This window comes from Pongo abelii, chromosome 19 (genome assembly GCF_028885655.2).
Source record: "Pongo abelii isolate AG06213 chromosome 19, NHGRI_mPonAbe1-v2.0_pri, whole genome shotgun sequence".
NCBI classification, from domain to species: domain Eukaryota; kingdom Metazoa; phylum Chordata; class Mammalia; order Primates; family Hominidae; genus Pongo; species Pongo abelii.
The window spans coordinates 17,921,256-17,939,922 of record NC_072004.2 but is presented as its reverse complement, the minus strand read 5'-3'; the positions used below and the strand labels follow the sequence as shown (position 1 = coordinate 17,939,922).

Below are 18,667 nucleotides of genomic sequence, written 5' to 3'. Positions count from 1 at the left end.
TGCCCATTTGTAACAAAAAGACCAATAATTCACAGGGCTGTCCTGAGGTTTAAGTAAGATACTGGACATAGTGCTTCTCATAGCACCAGGCACCAAAGAGGGCATTCGCAAGCATTATCTGTTTCAGCTGTGTGCATCGGGTCCTCAGATGGCAGAGTGACAATGACAAAGTCACCAGGGAGAGGGCAGGCCCATGCCATGAGATGCTCATGGTGACAGGGACTATGGCCTAAACCCTCACAACTCCAAGGGTGGCTCCCAGACCAGCATCACCCAAGGCCTGGTCAGAATCTGCATTGCACCAACAGCCCCAGGGGTGGTGTGCACATCGAAGTTTAAGAAACAGGGACCTAAAGCAGTGGTCCCCAACCTTTTTGGCACCAGGAACTGGTTATGTGGAAGACAGTTTTTCCACGGATGGCATCGGGGGATGGTTTTGGGATGAAACTTCCACCTCAGATTATTGGGCATTAGATTCTCATAAGGATGCAGGTATAATCAGAAGGAAAAAAAAGATAGTTTCTTGAAAGTGTCTAGGCCCAACCTAGATCCCTCACATGTGCAGTTCAAAACAGGGTTCAGCTTCTATGAGAATCTAATGATCTGACAGGAGGCGGAGCTCAGGTGGCAATGCTCTCGGCCCAGCTCACTTCCTGCTGTGCGGCCGGGTTCCTAACAGACCACAAACCAGTACTAGTCCGTGGCCTGGAGGCTGGGGACTCCTGAGCTAAAGCACCCTGAAGTTCACAGTCTGCACGAGGACTTCTTGAGCTTTATTATTTGAAGACATGGAGGATGAAGGGAGAACAGAAAGTAAGTGAAGTAGAACATAAAAGAGGGTGTGGCTGGTACTGCTGAGGAGACAGCACTGGCCTGGCCTTCTCAGGCGCTGCTGCACATGCAGGATTGGGTGGGAGCCCCACTCCTTAGACCAGGGGGCCTGTAATCCCTGTAAAGGGCAAAGGACACGGTGCAGAGAGTGGGCACTCGGGTCTACACACAGCAGGACCCATATTCCTGGACCACACCACTGCTAGCACAATCGGCAGTCTTGTGGGACTAGGTATAAAGTCGCCCTTCCTCAGGAGGACTGAGTATGCTGCCTGCCAAAAAAATGCGTTCTCCCCGTGGAAAGCTGCAGTGACTGTGAGGTGGATGGCACCATAGAGTGGGGCCCTGACCTGGGAAGTCCATCTCATTCACAGCCCATCAGCTCCAGAATGTACAGATCCAAGCAAACATGGCTATGGCAAGCCAACTCCCCAGGAACATGCAGCAAACTGGGAGGGGAGAGCCCCTGCACCCCCAGCCCTGTGGGGTGAGAGAAGACACTCCCATGGCACAGTGTGAGGCATCACCACACAGTCCTGGCTCTGCCACCTACCAGGTCTGTGACCACTACAGCCCAACCTCTCAGTTGAGCCTCAGGTCATCCTCCTGCAAAGCTGTTCTGAGGACAAGCAGTCCTTATGCTGGTGACCTATGGCAACCACTATTCCCATCATCTGTGGCTCACCCAAGGGGGCGGTTGGCTGGTCTGAGGCAGGGGGAGGCTTTCCAGCTGGAGGCGAGGCTGACCTCCTCCCAAGCTGGGCCCCAGTCATTGCAGCTGCAGCAGCAGAGCCTGGGCCACATCCTGGTTGCATAAACTGAGAAGCAAACCTTAATACAACCAGAACAACAGGCCTGCTGAACACCATCTGTGTCTGTACCTGTGACTATTTTGTAGCCCAGCTCCGTCAGTGCCTCAGACAGAGCCCTGCAGTTGGCCACCACCTGGTGTTGATAAACTTTAAATTCCAGAGTCATAGCTTGCTTCAGTGCCACAGCAACCCCTGGACAGGAAGAGACAATGGGTCAGGAGGCTAGGATAGAATCATACCCAGATGATGAGTCAAAACAACATTCCTGTTTTTACTCAAGCTTCCTTGCTTTTCAATGTCACCCCTTGCTTTTGGGTTGGATTACATTTTCCTCCAAAATGATATATTTTAAAAAAATTTTTACTATTATTTTTATTTTTTTTGAGATGGAGTTTCACTCTTGTTGCCCAGGCTGGAGTGCAGTGGTGTGATCTCAGCTCACTGCAACCTCTGCCTCCCAGGTTCAAGTGATTCTTCTGCCTCGGCATCCCGAACAGCTGGGACTACAGGCACATGCCACCATGCCCAACTAATTTTTGTTGGTATTTTTAGTAGAGACAGGGTTTCACTATATTGGCCAGGCTGGTCTTGAACTCCTGACCTCAAGTGACCCGCCTGCCTTGGCCTCCCCAAGTGCTGGGATTACAGGCATGAGCACCTTGCCCGGCCAAAAAATTTTTTCATTTTTATATTTTTTGAGACAGGGTCTCACTCCCATTGCCCAGGCTGGAGTACAGTGGCGTGATCACAGTTCACTGCAGCCTTGACATTCAGGGCTCAGATGATCCTCCCATCTCAGTCTCCCGAGTAGGTGGGACTACAGGTGCATCCTACCACACATAGCTAATTTTTTTTGAAAGATGGAGTCTCGCTCTGTCGCCGAGGCTAGAGTGCAGTGGCGCAATCTTGGCTCACTGCAACCTCCGCCTCCCGGGTTCAAGCGATTCTCCTGCCTCAGCTTCCCAAGTAGCTGGGACTACAGGCACGTGCCACCACATCCAGCTAATTTTTGTATTTTTTAGTAGAGACAGGGTTTCACTGTATGTTGGCCAAGCTGGTCTGGAACTCCTGACCTCAAGTGATCCGTCCATCTCGGCCTCCCAAAGTGCTGGGACTACAGGCATGAGCCACTGCGCCTGGCCACGCCTGGCTAATTTTTTATATTTTTGGTAGACGGGCTTTCTCCATGTTGGCCAGGCTGGTCTCAAACTCCTGGGCTCAAGTGACCCGCCCGCCTCAGCCTCCCAAAGTGCTGGGATTATAGGCATGAGCCAACGCGCCCAGGTGATCTGCTTCTCTCTGAGGAACTGCTGTTGAGGTAACCTTTCCCTAAGCATGGAAGTTCTGTGCTAACATTACCATACCAAAGCTGTTAAGCAAGATGGATTTTACATCCTTTTTAATCTTGATGTGTGAAAACGATTACTTAGCAGCCGTAAGAGCCGGTGCTCTGATGCCAGATTATGCAGCTCTCTAGGTCAGAGCGCAGGTAGGAGGTGCAGCCTTCGTCCTACCCTGCACCATTCAGACTTACCTGGTATCTCACATTCAGTCCTGAGGGCTGCTTCAAGGGACACAGAGAATGGAGGATAAGGAGAACCCACGGGCCTGCGTCCCGCACAGAGCCTCCAATCAATACTTGTGAAAACAACTGGAAAGGGCGTCCAGAGCAGCTGGGGATGGGGTGATCCCTGCATCCCAGAGTTGAAGCAGCCGTGGGTGCCAAGTGTGTAGGTGTGATGGGAGAACATGAGAACACACCTGGGACCCCAGCTCCTTCCACCCCTTATGCCTAATATCTCCCAATCGCTGCTGTCCCCAGGTTCCTCTCTAGAAGTGCTCGTGCGTCTCCTGACTGAGAAGCTACACCTTCATCCTGAGCCCCTTAGCGGGAATGAGTGCTACCAATGTCCTTGTTCCATGAAGGCAGCGGGATAACTCTTGAGTCATCACAAATGTCCTAAGCTACTTGTACAAAGAGACAAAGAACAAGTCAATGAGAACCTGCTGGGCAGGCATGGAATCTGACTCAGGAGTCACTGACGTGGCACTGGTGCAGGGTGTGAGGGTCAGACACAGGGGCCTCCACCGCCACAGACTAGGTCCATCAAGGGCAAGGGGGCTCATCCTGCAGGGTCTGGACCCCAATCTCTCTCACCTGTGCTTTGCCCTCTCCTAACTATCAAGATTCCTTCCCTAAGAGGGCGCCATGTACTTTACAAAACTCGGCCTGACCCACAGGTTTGCCTCTGGTTGGCCGTACACGTGGAGTGGACGCCATTCCCTACTGTCCCTACCTTAGGCCAGTCTCAACCATGCCCTACTCCGTGTTAGCATCTCCTGGACAGAGACAGCCCTCCAGCTTTTTCCCCAGTGTGGAAGTCCTGGCACACAATTTTGGAGGACAGGTGAGATGGGAATTAGGGGCCACAGGATGAACAGAGGCAGATGATGTTTTACCCGCAATGGCGTGGTTGTGGGGACCTCCCTGCAGGCCAGGGAACACAGCAGAATTGATGAGAGACTCCAGGTTGTACAGAATCTCTTTGCCAGTCTTGGGATCCACACTTTGCACTCCTGGAGGAAGAAAAACATCACAATGGGATCATACGGGCTGTCCCCTCTTTTTCTTTTTAGGCTCAAACCCAGACTGGCCAGGGAAGTATCAAGCACAAGCCTGGCCTTTATCCTGGCATGGAGAACTGGTTTGTAATGCAGCGGAGCAGAGGGGGCCCTTGCCTCCTGAGGGCAGACCAGCATCCTTATTTTTTGGAAATGAGGACATCATGGAGGACTCTGGCTGGAATGCTGGTTTCAGCACCTCAGCTGTCCACCTGCCTCCTCTGATGGCATCTCTTCTTAACACAACTAGAACAAGGCCTTAAAAATGAAAGGACAGGCTGGACGCGGTGGCTCACACCTGTAATCCCAGCACTTTGGGAGGCCAAAGCGGGCGGATCACGAGGTCAGAAGTTTGCGACTAGTCTGGCCAACATGGTGAAACCCCGTCTCTACTAAAAATACAAAAATTAGCCGGGTGTGGTGGTGCGCACCTGTAGTCCCAGCTACTCGGGAGGCTGAGGCAGAAGAATCGCTTGAACCCGGGAGGCAGAGGTTGCAGTGAGCCGAGATCGCGCCACTGCACTCCAGCCTGGGTGACAGAGTGACACTCTGTCTCAAAAAAAAAAAAAAAAAAAGGGGGGGCAGAAATTTCCCTCCACTGACATTGTAACCAAGAATTCAAGAATTTGCCCTGGACATCTTTCCTTAAAGAAATGTCCATGTGGCTGGGCGTGGTGGTTCACGCCTGTAATCCCAGCACTTTGGGAGGCTGAGGCAGGTGGATCAATTAAGGTCAGGAGTTCAAGACCAGCCTGGTCAACATAGTGAAACCCTGTCTCTACTAATAATACAAAAATTAGCTGGGCGTGGTGGCAGGCACCTGTAATTCCAGCTACTTGGGAGGCTGAAGCAGGAGAAAGGGTTGAACCTGGGAGGCGGAGGTTGCAGTGAGCCAAGATTGTACCACTGCACTCCAGCCTGGGTGACAAGAGCAAAACTCCATCTCCGGGAAAAAAAAAAATGTCCATGTAATCCCAGCACTTTGGGAGGCAGAGGTGGGAGGATCACTTAAACCCAGGAGTTCAAGACCAGCATGAGCAACAAAGAGAGAACCCATGTCCACAGAAAAATTTAAAAATTAGCCAGGCATGGTGGCGCGTACTTGTGGTCCCAGCTACGTGGGAGGGTGAGGTAGGAGGATTGCTTGGGCCCAGGAAGTTGAAGTTGCAGTGAGCTTTGATTGCACCATTGCACTGCAGCCTGAGTGACAGAATGAGACCCTGTCCCCAAAAATAAAATTTAAAGAGTCTCCAAGATGCGGTGAAAGAGACAATGCTCATGTGGCTAATATGAAGAATAAGGTTCCTTTCTGAGAAAAAGTTAACCATCAATAATAGCTACTATTCAGTCATAATCGGTAACAATTAACATCTATCTAGAGCTTCTAGTGAGCCAAGAACTGCTCTAATCATTTTACATAAATTCATTTAATCCTCAAAACAGCAGTCCAAAGGGACAGTTACTATTATTACAGTCCCCACTCTAGAGGTGAGGAAATGGGAACAGAGAGGCTGCACAACTAGCCCTAAAGTCATACAGAGGGTGTGTGGCAGAGCCAGTATTTGCTCTGATAGGCTGGCTCCAGAGTCCCTCAGCACTGGGTGAAGTGAATCACATCAACACACAGTGGGGGAAAAAACCAAATGTCTCCTGGGCGGGTGGGAATGGCTACCTGCCTCAGAAACATCAGCACAGCTAAAAACGGTCCTTGGAGGAGCAGAGAGGCAATGGGGTGCTGAGAAGCTGAGGGGGCATGTGGCTGTGTCTAGTCCCAGCCAGGGGCTGGGCAAGAAGACCCTGCATCAGGTAAGAGTAATGTAGTCACCAGAGGGCTGGTGTCTCTGCTTATGCAAAGTTGGCGCATCAGGTCTCACCACAGGCTAAATGATGACCTGACTGCTAACAGGCTTTCCCAGGTATGGGAATTTGAAAATAAGGGGAGTGCCTAGGGGTAGGTTATAAGGTAATGGAAAGAAAAACCTTCACTAAAATGATATTAATGTTTATACATCCATGTCTTCTAGTTTGACTACTATGAGTCTTTCTCTTTGAGAAACATGATGGACCACTGTAAGTTCACCAGAATAATGCAGCCTTGTGAGGCCTCCCAGTAGCCCCCAGCCAGCCACGCACCCTCCTTTCATTCAAACACCTGCCTCTCGAGTTCAGCGACCGGCATCATCCTAACACATAGTGGTTGCTGATCCCCCTCCTGTGTTCCTAGGACCTGGATGCACAAAAGTGAAGCAGGAGCTGTGGCTGACGGTCTCCTTCTGGGGATTCCTTTCTTTATTTTTTTATTTTTTATTTTTTGAGACGGAGTCTCGCTCTGTCGCCCAGGCTGGAGTACAGTGGCACAATCTCGGCTCACTGCAAGCTCCGCCTCCCAGGCTCACGCCATTCTCCTGCCTTCGCCTCCCAAGTAGCTGGGACTACAGGTGCCCACCACCACACCTGGCTAATTTTTTGTGTTTTTAGTAGAGATGGGGTTTCACCGTGTTAGCCAGGACGGTCTTGATCTTCTGACCTCGTGATCTGCCCAAGTCGGCCTCCCAAAGTGCTGGGATTACAGGCGCGAGCCACCGCACCTGGCCAGGAATCCTTTCTGTAAAGCCTGTCACTGCTCCTTCCTAAGCAGCTCTTTAAGGGACTGGGATCTTAATATTTTCCAAGGATCCCAGGTCAGAGTTTTTTTCAGCTCCCTCAACTGAATCTGAACCCCCACAGGAGAAATGTAAACCACGGTACCCGTCTGTACCCAACATTCGGGAGCGCACCTTTCCGGTAGAAGATCATGCCAGCTCGGCAGCCTCGCAGGGTCTTGTGAGTGGTGGTGGTCACCACGTGGCAGTGTTCAAATGGGGAGGGCACCACACCAGCCGCCACCAGCCCGCTGATGTGAGCCATGTCCGCCATGAGATACGCCCCGTTCTCATCTGCAATCTTCCGCAGCCGGGCATAGTCCAGGTTTCGGGAGTAGCAGCTGGTTCCTGAGACAGGAAAGGTGACACAGCTGCATCAGAGATCTCCATGGGCCAGCTGAGTTGGCTTCACAGTGGCCTCTAGATATGCAGATCTGAAAGCCTAGATTTCTTCCCCTAAAATCTCAGAGCAAAAATGGAGAATGCCCTCAAAAAGCACCTCTGTGCTAAAGGCAACCACTCTAACTCTTCAACTTCTTGTTGGTTGAGATGGCCCCAACTACTATTGCCAGCCCAGTCAGGGCCTGACATTTCTAGATGCTTCTCTGAGAACAGTCTCAGATCTTAATCTACATAGCACAAAAAGCAGCAAACACACATCTGTATCCTGAAAGAAATTAATATATGTGGACCCCAGAAACTCAGTTATCCAGGGCAGAAACTAGCAGTGGGCTCAACAGGGTGGGAACATCTTTCCATCCTCATTCTGTAGGGGGCACCAGGCTACTGGTGAACAAGGTCACTTTCCACCCCGCGCATCACCTGCGATGATCAGCTTCGGGTGGAAGAGGCGTGCATTCTCCTCCAGCTGGTCATAGTTGATGTAGCCAGTGTCTGGGTTCACCTGTGGAATGTCACGGAGGCAGGTTCAGGCTGCTTCTTCCAGCCACACCTGCCTCCTGTCCTCCCACTTGAACTTGCTCCACCCGCCATGACAAGAGGAATGATGTCCTAGATGAGGACTTGAGAGTGAGACAGGATGGATACTGGTGTGTTCAGCCTGCTCAACCAAGTATGGCTCACAGACCCAGGAGTCCCTGAGGAGTCCCAGGGTTGTAGTGAGCCCTGCTGCTGGGGCACTACCCCCTGAGAAGGAACCAAAAAGCACCTGCAGAATGAAACAAATGTGACGGGACCACACAATGTAAATCAAAACGGTTACCTTCAGGAACAAGACCAAAATGCCTGCTAATACCACTTCTATTCCAAGTATAATGAAGCAAGAAAAAGAAACAAAAGGCATAACGATTAGGAAAGAAGAAATTTAAAAACTGACATTACACACAGACAACACAATATACCTAGAAAATCAAGATGCTGGGGCCAACTGTTAGAATAAGCAAATTTAGCAAGGTCACTGGGTACAGCATTGAAAAACAAAAAGTAGGGGCTGGGCGTGGTGGCTCACACCTGTAATCCCAGCACTTTGGAAGGCTGAGGCGGGCAGATCATGAGGTCAGGAGATCGAGACCATCCTGGCTACACGGTGAAACCCCGTCTCTACTAAAAATACAAAAAATTAGCAAGACATGGTGGCGGGTGCCTGTAGTCCCAGCTACTTGGGAGGCTGAGGCAGGAGAATGGCGTGAACCCGGGAGGTGGAGCTTGCAGTGAGCTGAGGTTGTGTCACTGCACTCCAGCACTCCAGCCTGGGCGACAGAGCGAGACTCCATCTCAAAAAAAAAGGAAAACCAAAAAGTATACAGATGTAAATAACAAAAACCATAAAAGGAAAATCATACCAAACCTTTACACAAAACATCATTGCGTTGTGTATTTTGTGTCACAAAATGCTTGACAAATTATAGTAATTAAGGCAGCATGCACTCGTGGAAGGGCAGAGCATCTGGCTTAACCAGAAGCAGAACCACATGCAACACAGGTCATTCGATCCATGCCAATGGTGATGCTGCAGTGCAGTGGGAAGAGGATGACCTTTTCAATCAATGGCACTAGATCAACTGGGCATCTATTTGGACAAAAATGTTATCTGGATGCCCGCCTCACTCACAGAAATCAATTCCATATTCAGCAGTCCCACTTGTGAATCTATATCCTAAGAACTTGAAATCAGTATGTCAAAGAGACACGTGCACTCCCATGTTCACTGCGGCACTATTCACAATAGCCAAGTTACAGAATAAACCCATGTCCATCAACAGATGAATGGACAAAGGAAATGTGACACATATATATATATACACAATGTAATAATAATCAGCCTGAAAAAAGAAATTCTGTCATTTGCAACAAGACCGATGGACTTGGAGGACCTTATGCTAAGTGAAATAGGCCAGGCTCAGAAAGACAAATACTGCATGATCTCACTTCTTTTTTAAGACAGAGTCTCACTCTGTCACCCAGGCTGGAGTGCAGTGGCGCCATCTCGGCTCACTGCAACCTCCGCCTCCTGGACTCAAGTGATTCTCCCACTCAGCCTCCTGAATAGCTGGGACCACAGGCAGTGCCACCACACCCGGCTAATTTTTGTATTTTTGTAGAGATGGGGTTTCGCCATGTTGCCCAGGCTGGTCTCGAACTCCTGGACTCAAGTGAGCCTCCTACCTCGACCTCCCAAAGTGCTGAGATTATAGGTGTGAGCCACCGCACCTGGCCATGTGATCTTACTTCTATGTGAAATCTAAAACAATCGAACTGCTGGGCGCAGTGGCTCATGCCTGCAGTTCCAGCACTTTGGGAGGCCGAGGCAGGTGGACCACCTGAGGACAGGAGTTTGAGACCAGCCTGGCTAACAAAGTGAAACCCCGTCTCTACTAAACATACAAAAATTAGCCAGGCATGGTGGCGTGTGCCTGTAATCCCAGCTACTTGGGAGGCTGAGGCAGGAGAATCACTCGAACCCAGGAGGCGGAGGTTGCAGTGAGTTGAGATGGTGGCACTGCACTCCAGCCTGGGCGACAAAGTGAGACTCTGTCTCAAAAAAAATAAATAAAATAAAATAAATAAATAAAACAATCAAACTCACAGAAGCAGGGAAGAATGTGGTTACCAGTCACTGGAGGGTGGCAGACAATGGAGAGATACTGAGCAAAGGGTACAAAGTTGCAGTTAGACAGGAAGAAAAATAATAAATATTTAAGGAGTGGGATATGTTAGTTAACTTGATTCAATAATTCCACACCATATATACAAATCATAACATCACTGTGCATCCCATAATTATATATAATTTGTTTAAAAAAAGTCAATTCCAAACAGATTGTAGATCTCAATGTAAAATTTAAAATAATTTATTTTTCTTTTCTGGCAACACATCTCTTAGGAAGTTCATTTTATTAAACTTCTATAAACATATGGGTCAGCCAGGCGTGGTGGCTCACATCTGTAATCTCAGCACTTTGGGAGGCCGAGGTGGGTGGATCACCTGAGGTCAGGAGTTCAAGACCAGCCTGGCCAACATGGTGAAACCCCACCTCTACTAAAAACACAAAATTAGCCAGGCATGGTGGTACACACCTGCAGTCCCAGCGATCTGGGAAGCTGAGGGAGGAGAATCACTTAAACCCGGGAGGCAGAGGTTGCAGTAAGCTGAGATCGTGCCACTGCACTCCGGCCTGGGCGACAAGAGCGAAACTTTGTCTCAGAAAAAAAAAAAAAAAAAGGGGTCAGCCAGATACGGTGGCTCATGCCTGTAATACCAGCACTTTGGGAGGCTGAGTTGGGCAGATCACTTAAGCCCAGGAGTTCAAGACCAGCCTGGGCAACATGGCAAAACCTTATCTCCACAAAAAATACAAAAATTAGCCAGGTATGGTGGCATGCGCCTCTAGTCCCAGCTACTCGGGAGGCTGAAGAGGGAAGATCGCTTGAGCCCGGGAGGCAGAGGTTGCAGTGAGCCGAGACAGAGCCACTGCACTCCAGCCTGGGAGACAGAGCCAGATGCTGTCTTTAAAAAAAAAAAAAAAAGTCACGGGGAAGCACACATAACCAGCAGAGCACAGAGTGCACCACAGGAAAAACTGGGCTCTGGGATCTGAGAAGCCTCAGGGAAGAGCAGACGGGCAGAGAGGCTCCCTGTTCTGAAGGCCCTGCCCCAACCTTCCTTCCTCTTACCTGGGTGTCCCCCTCAGGAACTACCAGCACATCTGGAGTGAAAGGTTTCAGGATTGGTGGTCACTCTTTCCAAATAAAAAAGGCACTTATAATCCAACCCAACTATAGAAGCTTGCCACAAAGTTTCAGAAACCAAGACCTCATCTAGAAAGTCAAACTGAAAGATGATTTGTGGTTTTGTTTGCTGTGTTTTGCTTCAAAGGTGTGGTTCTTTCTCAGTCACCTGAATTTGGCAAAGAAACCAAACCATTTTATGAAATATCAACAGCTGACCTCCAGTAAAAATGGACGTAATTCACCAGGCATGGTGGCTCACGCCTGTAATCCCAGCTCTTAGGGAGGCAGAGGCAGGAGGACAGCTTGAGTCCAGGAGTTTGAGACCCGCTTGGGCAACATAGTGAGACCTTATTCTCCCCAAAAAGGAAAAAAAAAAAAAAAAAAAGGTTAAAAAAATGGACATAATTCTAAAATTTTTTGTGTAGCCACAATTACCAAAAAAAATAAAATAAAAAATAAAAATAAAAAAAAAAACAAAAGCCTGTGCTGCTTTCTCCCTTTTTAATTTAATGGGTTTTTCAAAGGTTTTTCTTTTTTTAGTCTTGAAAATGAGACAACAGAACAACTCCTAGAAGAATTCACAGGCATTTATAATAAACTGCAGATGGGGTCCACAGTGCCCAGAGGATAAGGAAGGAGACCCCAGCAGTCACTCAGGACCAGGGACAGGGAGGAATTCTCGAGTCACAGTGGGGATGGGCCAAAAACACAAAATAGAAGGTTAATGTTGCTGTTGCTCTAGCCTGGCTCTGCGTGGGGCTCTTGCTGTGGAAGGGGGCAGGGGCTGAAAGTGGAGGCAGAAGGTCTGGTGAAGGCTGGGCAGGGCAGTGACCCTGGAACACCCCCGACCTCCAACTCTGCAGCCCGGTGGGGTGGAGGTGAGCTGCCTCTGGCTGCTGGTGAATGCCAGTAAGGTCTGTCTCCTCCTCCTGTCCACCAAGGGCAGGAGTCAAATCACCCCCACAGTGGGTGAGCTGCACCTCCTGCCGCCCAAGCTGGCCAGGGTCCCAGGCCCCACCTCTCCATGCCCATCCTGAGGTGGGTCCCCTCACTGCACCCAAAAGACTGCAGCCTGCACAATGTACATCAAAGACGGGGGTGGCTGGAGGGAACTGGATGCGGGATGCAGATTCTTTCTTTTTTTTTTTGGAGATGGAGTCTTGCTCTGTCACCTAGGCTGGAGTGCACTGGTGCAGTCTTGGCTCACTGCAACCTCTGCCTCCCAGGTTTAAGTGGTTCTCCTGCCTCAGCCTCCTGAGTAGCTAGGATTACAGGTGCCCACCACCATGTCCGGCTAATTTCTGTATTTTTAGTAGAGAAGGGTTTCACCATATTGGCCAGGCTGGTCTTGAATTCCTGACCTCGGATGATCCGCCCACCTCAGCCTCCCAAAGTGCTGGGATTACAGGAGCGCACCACCATGTATTTTTAGTAGAGACGGGGTTTCACTGTGTTGACCAGGCTGGTCTCAAACTCCCGACCTCATGATCCGCCTGCCTCAGCCTCCCAAAGTGCTGGGATTACAAGCATGAGCAACTGTGCCTGGCCCTTTTTATTTATTTATTTTTTTTTGAGATGGAGTTTCACTCTTGTCACCCACTCTGGAGTGCAATGGAGTGATCTTGGCTCACTGCACCCTCCGCCTCCCAGGTTCAAGCAATTATCCCACCCCAGCCTCCTGAGTAGCTGGAACTACGGGTGTGCACCACCACACCCGGGGAATTTTTCGTATTTTTAGTAGAGACAGGGTTTGAACATGTTGGCCAGGCTGGTTTCAAACTCCTGACCTCAGGTGATCTGCCCACCTCAGCTTCCCAAAGTGCTGGGATTACAGGCGTGAGCCACCGAGCCCAGCCAAGACAAACTATTTTGTTACTATTGTAACATGTTTCAAAATCTAGCTTCAAGGCTGGCCTTGGCCAATGAGGAGATCTGTGACTGCAAACACCTAGGCGTTCTGTGAAAAGAAATGACTGCAAAAAAGAGCGCACGTGCAATCACCAGCACTGAGACAAAGGCTGAGTACACACAGAACCACGGACAGCATGCACCCAAGACCATGCAATGCCAGCCAAGCAGAAAGATGCAGTGCTACTTTTTTTCATGGTAACAAACATGAAACTAAGCAGGAATGGCACATTTATTAATAAAGAACATGAAAAGATGGTTCCTGGACACTAGAAAGAATCACCAACACTGAACACTAAAAGAATAAGCAAGTTACCTCTTCTCCCCATTATCTTTCATCTTTATAGATAAATCACCATGCCTGAATAAGCCCACGCATCTTACAGGCATTTTTTGACCCAACTGTTTATACAGACAGGGTCCCATGCAAAACAAATATTTGCCTGGGGCCCAGCACACCCTAGAGGCAGCCCTCGGCACTGGTTCTGATGGTGTTGGTTCCACTGCTGGGCTGGCTGCGTTATCAGGTATGTGCAGTGGGGTAGCAATGGCAATGGGGTGTACACCTGAGCTATACAGGTGCTCCTCAACTTACGGGGTTACATTCCAATAAACTCATCTTTAAGCTGAAAATATCATAAAGTCAAAAATGCATGTAATATACCTAACCTACCGAACATCACAACCTAGCCTGGCCTACCTTAAATATGCTGAGAACACTGTGGTACCCTCCACTGGGCAAGACAGTCAAACACAAAGCTTATTTTATAATACGGTGTTGACTATCTCATGTAATCTACTGAATACTGTACTGAAACTGAAAAGCAGAATGGTCGTATGGGGGGCTTGAAGTACAGCTAATAACGCATGTCACTTTTGCACTATCCTGAAGTTGAACGTCCTAAGTCAAACCACTGTCTGTTCCTCTGTAGCCACTATACACAGGCAGGGGCTAGCCCTAACGTGGCCATGGAGGACTATGGCTGTGGATGGTGCCAGGCTGCTGGTTTTGGTGCTGGAGCTGGGGACGTTGCCATGCCTGTAGCTACTGCATCCTTGTGCTGCTGCTGGCCCACAGGGGCTCCGAGCAGAGATGTCACCAGTGAGGGCAGAGCTGCAGAGGTGGTGGCTGTTGCTGGGGTCCATCTGTAGTGACCTGGTTGCTATTCCCCAGGGTTGTTATTCCCAGCAGTTGCCACTGCCCCTGCCTCATCTGAACTCTCCTCAATAGTGACCTCCCTCACTGGTTTCCCTGTGGCCTCAGCTCAGACCCTTGTCTCTCCATCCCAGCTGCCCCAGTGGGTCCTGAAAGCCTGAGGAGTCCCCACCACAAGGAAATTAAAAACGGTTCAAGGTGGGGACTTCCTGTAGTGACACATAAACCAAACTTATCCCTACAGGCACAGCCAAGCATCAGAGGTTTCCCAAGGAAATAAAAGCTAGGAGAGAAACACATGCTTACCTTATAGGGCATAGATTCAAAGAAGATGGATGTGGCAGAGATTTTCTTCTTGTCTGTCATGAACCCATGGGTCAGGTGGCCCCCATCCGGCAGGTCCAGGCCCATGATGCGCCCATGGGGTTCCACCAGGGCAGTGTACACAGCGAAGTTTGCAGGGGAGCCTGAAATGAGTGGACCGGAGGAGACACGATCATTTCTAACCAAGGTACCAAGCGGCATCTGGGACCTTGGCCACTAAGCCTTCACCCAGGAGTGGTGAGAACAGGCCTCATGCCTTCCCTGAGCTCCAGGAGGTGCCCCTTCACCACCAGACTTGAGAGGTGAAGTTCAGAGAGAGGGCACTGCCTGGGAGGGGGTACAGAGCTGGGAGCCCAAGGGCAATGCAGAGGGATGTGTGACTTATCTTTTATTTATGGCAGTTCTTCTTCTTTTTTTTTTTTTTTTTGAGACGGAGTTTCGCTCTTGTTGCCCAGGCTGGAGTGCAATGGTACGATCTCGGCTCACTGCAACCTCCGCCTCCCGGGTTCAAGCAATTCTCCTGCCTCAGCCTCCAAGTAGCTGGGATTACAGGCATGTGCCCCTACACCCAGCTAATTTTTGTATTTTTAGTAGAGACCAGGTTTCTCCATGCTGGTCAGGCTGGTCTTGAACTCCCGGCCTCAGGTGGTCTGCCTGCCTCTGCCTCCCAAAGTGCTGGGATTATAGGCGTGAGCCACCGGGCCCAGCCTATGGCAGTCCATCTTAGGACTCTTCTTAGTGCATGTCGGCCCTGGGGGATGCACATGAAGAGGCTGCACCAGGCCATATGGATGAGACAATCACCTGAGTAGGGCTGGACGTTGACCCCCCAGCACTGTGGGTCCAGCTTATAGGCCTGCAGGGCTCGCTTCTGACAGAGGGTCTCCAGTTCATCAATAAACTCAGTCCCGCCATAGTATCTGTGGGAGGAGAGCAGGAGACTTAGATCCACTCAGACCCGGAAACTCTGTGCTTCACAGAGACCAAAGAAGTTTAGGGGTGGGACAGTGAAACTAAAGTGGAGAGAAGTAATGAGGAGAGCTTGTTAACATGCAGATGCTGAAGCCAGCATGATCAAGTGTCCATCAATGCCTCTGGAATCTACAGTCAAGAGACCAAATCAGCTGTCCAACTTGGAGCAAGTATCTATAAAAAGAGGGGATTTTGGCCTGGAGAGGTGGCTCACACCTGTAATCCCAGCACTTTGAGGAGCCAAGGCAGGAGGATTGCTTGAGCCCAGGAGTTTGAGACCAGCCTGGGCAATACAGCAATACCCCCATCTCTACAAAAAATTTCAAAAATTAGCCAGGTGTTGTGGTGTGTGCCCATAGTCCCAGCTACTTGGAAGGCTGAGAAGGGAAGATTCACTTGGGCCCAGGAGGTAAAGGCTGCAGTGAGTTGTGATCATGCCACTGGACTCCAGCCTGGACCCTGTCTCAAAAAAAAAAAAAGAAAAGAAAAAGGAAAGAAATCCTATCACATGCTACTAATACAACAGGGATGAGCCTGAGAACATTATGCTAAGTGAAACAAACCAGTCACCAAAAGACAAGCACTGTATGATTCAACTTTTATGAGGTCCCTAAAGTAGTCAAGCTTAGGCCGGGTGCGGTGGCTCACGCCTGTAATCCCAGCACTTTGGGAGGCCAAGGTGGGCAGATTACCTGAGGTCAGGAGTTCCAGACCAGCCTGGCCAATATGGTGAAACCCCGTCTCTACTAAAAATACAAAAATTAGCCGAGAGTGGTGGCGGGCGACTGTAATCCCAGCTGCTAGGGAGGCTGAGGCAGGAGAATCGCTTGAACCCAGGAGGTGGAGGTTGCAGTAAGCCGAGATCGCCTCACTGCACTCCAGCCTGGGCATCCCAGCAAGACTCAGTCTCAAAAAAATAAAATAAAAAATTTAAAGTAACTACATGCAATGGCTCATGTCTGTAATCTCAGAGATTTGGAAGGCTGAGGTGGGAGAACTGCTTGAGGCCAGGAGTTCAAGACCAGCTAGGCAACATAGTGAGATCTCAGGTCTACAAAAAATGTTAAAAATGAGCTAAGTGTAGTGGCTTGCACCTATAGTCCTAGCTACTTGGAAGGCTGAGGTGGGAGGATCACTTGAACCCAGGATTGGAGACTGCAGTGAGCTTTGATTGTACTACTGCACTTCAGCTGGAGCAATAGAGTGAGACCCTATCTCTAAAAAAAATAAATAGACCGGGCCTGGCGTGGTGGCTCACATTTGTAATCTCAGCACTTTGAGAGGCCGAGGTGGGTGGATCACCTGAGGTCAGGAGTTCGAGACCAGCCTGACCAACATGGAGAAACCCCATCTCTACTAAAAATACAAAATTAGCCAGGCATGGTGGTGCATGCCTGTATTCCCAGCTATTAAGGAGGCTGAGGCAGGAGAATTGCTTGAACCTGGGAGGCGGAGGTTGCAGTGAGCCGAGATTGCACCATTGCACTCCACCCTGGGCAACAAGAGCAAAACTCTGTCTCAAAAAAATAAAAATAAATAAATAATAAATAGGCCAGATGTGGTAGCTCACACCTGTAATCCTAGTAATATGGAAGGCTAAGGTGGGAAGACTGCTTGAGGCCAGGAGTTTGAAACCAGCCTGGGCAACATAGCAAGACCTCGTGTCTATTAAAAATTAGCCTGGTGTGGTGGCACGCACCTGTAGTCCTAGCTACAGAGAGGCTGAGGCAGCAGGATTACTTGAACCCAGGAGTTTGGGGCTGCAATGAGTCGAGACTGCACCACTGCACTCCAGCCTGGGCAAGACAACGAGACCCTGTCATTCATTTATTCATACATACATAACATTTTTTTTAAACCCAGAACTTTGTTTTTAGGTTTGTATCAAGCAAAGTCGTTAATGTTAGGTCAACATTGCTTTCTTTTTTTTTTTCTGAGATGGAGTCTTGCTCTGTCTCCCAGGCTGGAGTACAGTGGTGCGATCTCGGCTCACTGCAACCTCCGCCTCCTAAGTTCAAGTGATTCTCCTACCTCAGCCTCCAGAGTAGCTGGGATTACAGGCATGCACCTCCACACCTAGCTAATTTTTGTATTTTTAGTAGAGATGGGGTTTCGACATGTTGGCCAGGCTGGTCTCGAACTCCTGACCTCAGGTGATCCACCTGCCTCAGCCTCCCGAAGTGCTGGGATTACAGGTGTGAACCACCACGCCTTGCCTATTGTTTTCAAATATTGCCTTTGATTATAAATAATGTTCCAAAGATAGATTAATATTAAATTATATTAACAAAATATGATAATGAAAACATGTAATAATTACCTTTTATTTTTATTTTTATTGTTTTTTTTGAGACGGAGTATCGCTCTGTCACCCAGGCTGGAGTGCAGTGGCGCGATCTCGGCTCACTGCAAACTCCGCCTCCCAGGTTCACACCATTCTCCTACCTCAGCCTCCCGAGTAGCTGGGACTACAGGCACCAGCCACCACGCCCGGCTAATTTTTTTGTATTTTTTTTTAGTAGAGACGGGGTTTCAGCGTGTTAGCCAGGATGGTCTCAATCTCCTGACCTCGTGATCCACCCAACTCGGCCTCTCAAAGTACTGGGATTACAGAGTGAGCTACCGCACCTGGCCAATAATTACCTTTTAAAAGAGCCCTTTAATTGGCTGGGCACAGTGGCTCACACCTGTAATCCCAACACTTTGGGAGACCGAGGCAGGTGGATCACGAGGTCAGGAGATCGAGACCAGCCTGGCCAACATGGTGAAATCCCGTCTCTACTAAAAATACAAAAAAAAAAAAAAAAAAAAAAAAAAAAAATTAGTCAGGCATGGTGGCACACGCCTATAGTCCCAGCTACTTGGGAGGCTGAAGCAGGAGAATCGCTTGAACCTGGGAGGTGGAGGTTGCAGTGAGCTGAGATTGTGCCACTGCACTCCAGCCTCGTGACAGAGCGATACTCCGTGTGTGTAAAAAAAAAAAAAAAAAAAAAGCCCTTTAACACGAATAAACGACGTAATTACACTTCTATTTAAGTTGTGGTTTTTGGGGTTTTTTTAAATTTAGAAACAGGGTCTCATTCTGTCACCCCAGCTGGAGTGCACTGGCAAAATCACAGCTCACTGCAGCCTTTGATCTCCTGGGCTCAAGCAATACTCCATCTCAGTCTCTTGAGTAGCTGAGACTACAGGCGCATGCCACCATGCCT

General features: G+C 49.3%; 1 protein-coding gene across 3 annotated transcripts in view; it reads right to left on the bottom strand.

Moving 5' to 3' along the window:
- The window catches only part of SHMT1 (serine hydroxymethyltransferase 1), a 34,428-nt gene that overhangs the window by 3,539 nt on the left and 12,222 nt on the right, over window positions 1–18,667 (bottom strand). For all 3 annotated transcript variants that reach the window (XM_054535096.2, XM_054535095.2, NM_001131150.1), the window contains 6 exon segments: window positions 15,291–15,406; window positions 14,469–14,629; window positions 7,730–7,811; window positions 7,043–7,255; window positions 4,104–4,220; window positions 1,713–1,835 (listed from right to left, as the gene is read on the bottom strand). In XM_054535096.2, the coding sequence (XP_054391071.1) occupies window positions 1,713–1,835; window positions 4,104–4,220; window positions 7,043–7,255; window positions 7,730–7,811; window positions 14,469–14,629; window positions 15,291–15,406 (812 nt within the window).